The sequence below is a fragment of the Panulirus ornatus genome, chromosome 19 (genome assembly GCF_036320965.1).
Source record: "Panulirus ornatus isolate Po-2019 chromosome 19, ASM3632096v1, whole genome shotgun sequence".
In the NCBI taxonomy this organism is placed as follows: Eukaryota; Metazoa; Arthropoda; class Malacostraca; order Decapoda; family Palinuridae; genus Panulirus; species Panulirus ornatus.
Window position 1 is genome coordinate 19,628,977 of NC_092242.1, and position 6,702 is coordinate 19,635,678.

At 42.0% G+C, this 6,702-nt stretch overlaps 1 protein-coding gene across 1 annotated transcript in view; it reads right to left on the bottom strand.

Moving 5' to 3' along the window:
• The window catches only part of LOC139755431 (uncharacterized), a 26,904-nt gene extending 21,643 nt beyond the window's left edge, over positions 1 to 5,261 (bottom strand). The window contains exon 1 of the mRNA XM_071673733.1: positions 5,058 to 5,261. Within this exon, the coding sequence (XP_071529834.1) occupies positions 5,058 to 5,246 (189 nt within the window). The 5' untranslated portion in view covers positions 5,247 to 5,261. The remainder of the gene's footprint in view (positions 1 to 5,057) is intronic.
• Between the last annotated feature and the right edge of the window lie 1,441 nt (positions 5,262 to 6,702).

Here is a 6,702-nt window from a genome sequence, read left to right on the forward strand (position 1 = left end):
TTTATGAATAGATTTCGATTATCTGCCTTGGACTTTCAAGCTTTTTCATAGGCGCAAAACATGCCCCAGTCGTGGCCAACTCGGGTGACACGAAAACAGGGTAACAAAAAAGAACGAAGTTGAATAGGCCTCCTCAGGTGACTTGACCTGACTCATATAAGGCAGGGAGGGTACGTATGGGAAGAAAGCAAATGGCATCGCTGTTCAAGGGAAGAAGGAGAAGGAGAAGGAATCATTACGGTCATCCTTCGTGCGGCTCGTCTCCCCACAGAAACTATGGGAAGCAGCAGCCAGACGCGAGTCACGGGTCCAGTCCTCAGTGGCAGGGACACACACACACACACACACACACACACACACACACACACACACACACACACACACACACACACAGAGCTGACGATAGCATTGACCATAATGATAACTGTAGAATAGGGAGAGGCCACCAACATCACGACGGACGGAGGGGCATGGCTGGGGAGAGAGAGGTGATGTCTGGAGAACTGATGAAACGGAAGGGCTTCCGGTGGTATGTTGGCTCATAGAGAGGTGAAGGAAGAGCCACGCTAAACATGTGAGCAGTACTTCATGCCGGAGCGGATGATACCCCCGTAGACATGAAACAGTTGCTCACAGGAGGAATGAGTACGACAACTGTATATATATATATATATATATATATATATATATATATATATATATATATATATATATATATATATATATATATATATATATATTTATATATATATATATATATATATATATATATATATATATATATATATATATATATATATATATATCTTTCTTTCTTTCATACTATTCGCCATTTCCCGCCTCAACGACGTAGCGTTAAGAACAGAGTACTGGGCCTCTGAAGAAACATCCTCACCCGGCCCCCTTCTCTGTTCCTTTCTTTGGGGAGAAAAAAAAAAAAAGAGAGGGGAAGATTTCCAGCACCCCGCTCCCTTCCCTTTTAGTCGTCTTCTACGACACGCAGGGAATACGTGGGAAGTATATATATATATATATATATATATATATATATATATATATATATATATATATATATATATAAGCTTTTGGAAACAGATTTTGTAATGATTATGTGGAGGGGAGAACATGGAATGCCCAACTTGTTTATGTAATAGTAAGGATGAATTATGGTGCTCTGAAACTGAAGAGTGGGACAAAAATGACAATTTGCAAGAGATGTATGGGCTGTAACAGAGTTTTAGCAGTGTTGAATAGAATCAGGTTTCTGGCTCCTTGTTCCGAGATGTTGCACAGATCCGAATTTAGAGAGGAAATGTGTTCCGTAGGAGAAAGAAAACGAGTATCAGAATGGGGAGGGACGGAAGAATTAACTGAGGTATGGAGAGTGGAATCATCACCGTCATAGTGGTTAACGTTAGACGCTGAAGAGAGATCATTTATCGAGGGAAGAAAGAGAGGAGGCGATAGGACAGAACCGTGAGGGACGCCACTGTTGAAAGAATGAGAGGGGGAAGATTCCCACCTTCACCGACTGCAGTAATCGATCAGCTAGGGAGGAAGTGATGCATTAGGGAACACAGAGAAGCGGAAAAGCCAAAGGAAGGACTTTTGAAAAGCAAAGGCTTCTTACCACACTTCGTTCCATTCCGTGCAGATACCGGGGGCCACGACAGAAGATCCTCCGAAGGAGGAGGACCAGAGATGAGTCACACAGGAGGGAGAAGGTCGCCGGTAGACCTTGCACCGTGACGACCACGTTGGTGATCAGAAACAAGTTAGTGAGGTTCGAAGTTGCTTGAGAAAGTGAGAGTTAGGGACACTTTTTCAGAGACTTTGGAGACGACACAAGTGAGATGAATATGACGGTGGTGAGAGGAGGTAGAGCGGCCTCCTATCTTAGCTAGGCTGCACCAAGGCTAGTTTCCAAAAAGAAAAAGGTTAGAGTTTAGAAACAGAGACGAAGTAGGCGGGGCAAGAATTAGAGCGACCTCAGAGGCACACTCGTATGACTCGAGGAGGGTATGTAACGTGAGCCATAATGCTTGTTCACTTGAAACTGGTAAGGTACTTGGAAAACCCTGAGCGAGGAAAATATAGGAGAGGTGTAATGGTTCAGTAGGAGGAGATGGGTGACGAGAACGTGACACAGAATGATACAAAGTTGAACTGGAAATTAAGGTACCGTTAATGGCAGATTTATCAGCTAGAGAGTTAGGTACAGAATGATCAGGTCGTAAAAGCTAAATTACAGAAGCTGGTGAGGTTGTATAGTTGGAGTATCTCACGTCTAAGGAGTTCACTTTCCTTGTTACCGGAGGTAGTGCAACTTAGACGGCAAGGAATCTTTAGAAAGAAATATTGGGTAACGCCAGGACTCTCTCATAGAAATTATTCCTGGAGTTATTATGAATAAACGAGATGGGAAAAATCATATCTTTCCCGTCGTTACACAAAGGCAAAGAAAATGTCCCAAGTAGAGCTTAAGCAATCCTTGTGATGTACGTTGACGCTCGTTACACGGAGTATTTCAGTGCGTCATTGTAAAGATAAGAGTGTTCTCTGGCAAAATGTCAGATAGTTGCGAAGCGTTGTACGTAGAGGAAATGGGAGGGTGGAGGTGTAGGGGGAGGGGGAGGTTTATCATACGAAGGATAAAAACAAAATCTTGGATGAAAAAGAGGTTTTCATCCAGTTGTCGTCAGAGTTGGGAGACTGAAGATCTACGAGGCGCGCGATTGGTGTTCTCGTATCACAGCAAGTGCGAGCACCGCCCTTAGAACAGCAGTGACGCTGGAGATTATAGCTGGAGATTTTGATGGTGTTAAGAGGAAGCATCCTTGGACAGTTGGGTTTTTGAGAGAGAGAAGATCAAGGGGAAGAAGTATGCAGTAGGTGTTCTACAGAAACTCCGGAAGGTTGGAGATGAGACAGCAAAGAAAGGGGTAGCGGGAGGGGAAGGTTCGGGAGAGGTGTCAGTAACGATGGAGTGGGTCAGAGTCGTTTCATATGGGTTCAGTCTGAACCGGAGGGGTACTTCCAGCGCCCTCCTCGACTGTTGACGCCATTCCGATTCTGCGCCGCAGCGTCATGCGATCGAGTGCACTGCCGTGGTTCTCAGTGCAGAGAGAGAGAGAGAGAGAGAGAGAGAGAGAGAGAGAGAGAGAGAGAGAGAGAGAGAGAGAGAGATGCATTTTATATTGATTCCTGTTTTCTCTGCTGATTCTGATTTTCATTCTTGCAGCACTTTGAGAACCGGCTAAAAGGAACTTCGTTGCTAGATTAGTAATGTATGGAGTGATTTTAGTAAGTCATTAGACCTTCTGTTAATGAACATTGCTTGAAGTTACAGTTTTAAGAACGTTTTCAAAGATATATGGAAATACAGGTTCGTTGACACGTTTCATTCGCTCGAGCCTGAACGACCCCTTATCCTAAACCTTTGGTCATCTGGCCTGGGAAATACACATCGACTGGACTGTATCTAGGTTATTTGTATGTGTGAAATTATCCATCCAAGAATTACAGTGTTGGCAGGAGACGAGACCAAAATCCTGCAAAACGGTGCCCTCATAATGAAGCGAAAGGACGATTTAGTCAAGGGTTACCACAGCATAAACTAAAAGGAATGTTAATCGTATGAAAAGTGAAGTGTGTGTGAGTGTGGACAGAGACACGAACACTCTTAGCTTATGCTGTTGTATGTGTTGTGTGTGGGATACACACATAGGGGTAAAAGCATGGTAAATAGATACAAGTGTAACAGACAGGGCAACACGAGTGTAAAATTTTCTCGGTAAGATGCAGGTAATAAATACGCTTAAACACTGAGTCTTCAATTATTGATATATTAAGTCCCTTAGAAATAGTTGTATACAAACAGTGAATAAAAAGTACACTACCATGTTGATAATGGTGTGATACCCGAACTTAGGAACACAAATATGATTAATCAGCTTTGAGAATCCTCTGTAAGCCTTATACACTACCACTCCGAATGAACATTGTGGCACAATTGATTTAGCCGATGCTAGAGGAAAAATTGAACTGAAAGATAGATTACCATAGTTTCCCCTGTAAGTTAGCGATAGTACACATTTTCTACGAAAGATACAGATGTTTACGCAGTAACTTTTACATTTTTACATCTTTGTGCTAATGTATATAGTTTTCTCAATCTTAAACACCAATAATCACCAAATTCATGTGATGATTCTAGAACAAACGTTGATCTAGTAACTGCCGTACTGGGCTGAACTAATTTCTCTGCATAACATGCATATGTACGGTCACCGGAATGAAATTATATGTATACAAATGCAAATACATTTTTCTCTCACTTATCAACCATTACTTGTCTTTCAGTGTTTAGAATACTCAGGATCCAGCCCAATGAGTTTGAAGTGCCCAGCAAATGTGTCACACCCAACGTATATATATATATATATATATATATATATATATATATATATATATATATATATATATATATATATATAAATAATCGCCCATACACGCTCATGTATATACATATCAACATCTACACATATAGAGACATATACATATATATACACATGTACATATTCATATTTGCTTGCCTTCATCCATTTCTGGCGCACCCCACCCCACAGGAAAATCAGCATCGCAGCGATTCGCTGTTCCATGCTTCAGCGAGACAGCCACAGAAAAACAGACAACAAAGGCCACATTCGTTCACACTCAGTTTCTAGCTATCATATGTAATGTACCGAAACCACAGCTCCCTCTCCACATCCAGGCCCTACAAACCTCCCCATGATTTACCCCAGACGTTTCACATGCCCTGGTTCAGTCCATTGACTGTGCTCTATTCCCTGCACGCCTCTCACCCTCCTGCATGTTCAGGCCCCGATCGCTCAAAATCTTTTTCACTCCATCCTTCCATCTCCAGTTTGGTCTCCCGCTTCTCCTTGTTCCCTCTACCTCTGACACTTAGATTCTCTTTTTCAGTCATTCCTCACTCATTCTCTCCATATGTGCATACCATTTCAACACACGTGTCTGTCACACTGAGGCCTTACCTGTGTCCTCCATAGACATTTTGGTCGGCAACTGAGTCTCCATCTGAGGAAAGCGAAGGCAATTGACGCACAGGTGATTGTCACAAGCATGACGGTGTAGACAGCACTGGCATTCCTAAACACGGTGACGGTCAGCAGCATCACTAAAGCTGGGCAAAGGCCTATCGCAGCCCAGAAGAAGCCCTCCATAAAGCGCCTTGTGACCATCTCAGGAGGTGAAGTTGTACTGGACGTCTGTGCTTCTCTTACACCCGACACCGACCTTCAAAACGTTCTGCTGCAGGCCCGGGCTGTGCGCGCTCGTGGGGGTAACTCAAGTGTATATGTAACCGTTGTCAGTTGCTCCAGGAACCCATAAACGTTGTGTGTTGGACAGACAGGGAGGAAATGACATATATATATATATATATATATATATATATATATATATATATATATATATATATATATATATATATATATATATATCTATATATATATATATATATATATATATATATATATATATATATATATATATATATATATATATATATATGTGTGTGTGTGTGTGTGTGTGTGTGTGTGTGTTTGCTTTGTCGCTGTCTCCCGCGTTAGCCAGGTAGCTCAAGGAAACAGACAAAAGAATGGCTCAACCCACCCGCATACACATGTATATACATACACGTCCACACACGCAAATATACATACCTATACAGCTCAACGTATACATATATATACACACAGACATATACATATATACACTTGTACATAATTCATACTGTCTGCCATTATTCATTCCCATCGCCACCCCGCCACACATGAAATGAAAACCCCCTCCCCCCTCATATGTGCGAGGTAGCACTAGGAAAAGACAACAAAGGCCACATTCGGTCACACAGTCTCTAGCTGTCATGTAATAATTCACCGAAACCACAGCTCCCTTTCCACATCCAGGCCCCACAGAACTTTACATGGTTTACCCCAGACGCTTCACATGCCCTGGTTCAATCCATTGATAGCACGTCGACCCCGGTATACCACATCGTTCCAATTCACCCTATTCCTTGCACACCTTTCACCCTCCTGCATGTTTAGGCCCCGATCACTCAAAATCTTTTTCACTCCATCTCTCCACCTCCAATTTGGTCTCCCACTTCTCCTCGTTCCCTCCACCCTCTGCGGAAGAGGGTGGATGTGCTGGAAATGAGATGTTTGAGGACAATATATGGTGTGAGGTGGTTTGATCGAGTAAGTAATAATAGGGTAAGAGAGATGTATGGTAACAAAAAGAGTGTGGTTGAGAGAGCAGAAGAGGGTGTTTTGAAATGGTTTGGTCACATGGAGAGAATGAGTGAGGAAAGATTGACCAAGACGATATCTATATATATATATATATATATATATATATATATATATATATATATATATATATATATATACACAAATGGATTTGTATGTAGCATTTATGGATCTGGAGAAGGCATATGATAAAGTTGATAGAGATGCTCTGTGGAAGGTATTAAGAATATATGGTGTGGGAGGCAAGTTGTTAGAAGCAGTGAAAAGTTTTTATCGAGGATGTAAGGCATGTGTACGTGTAGGAAGAGAGGAAAGTGATTGGTTCTCAGTGAATGTAGGTTTGCGGCAGGGGTGTGTGATGTTT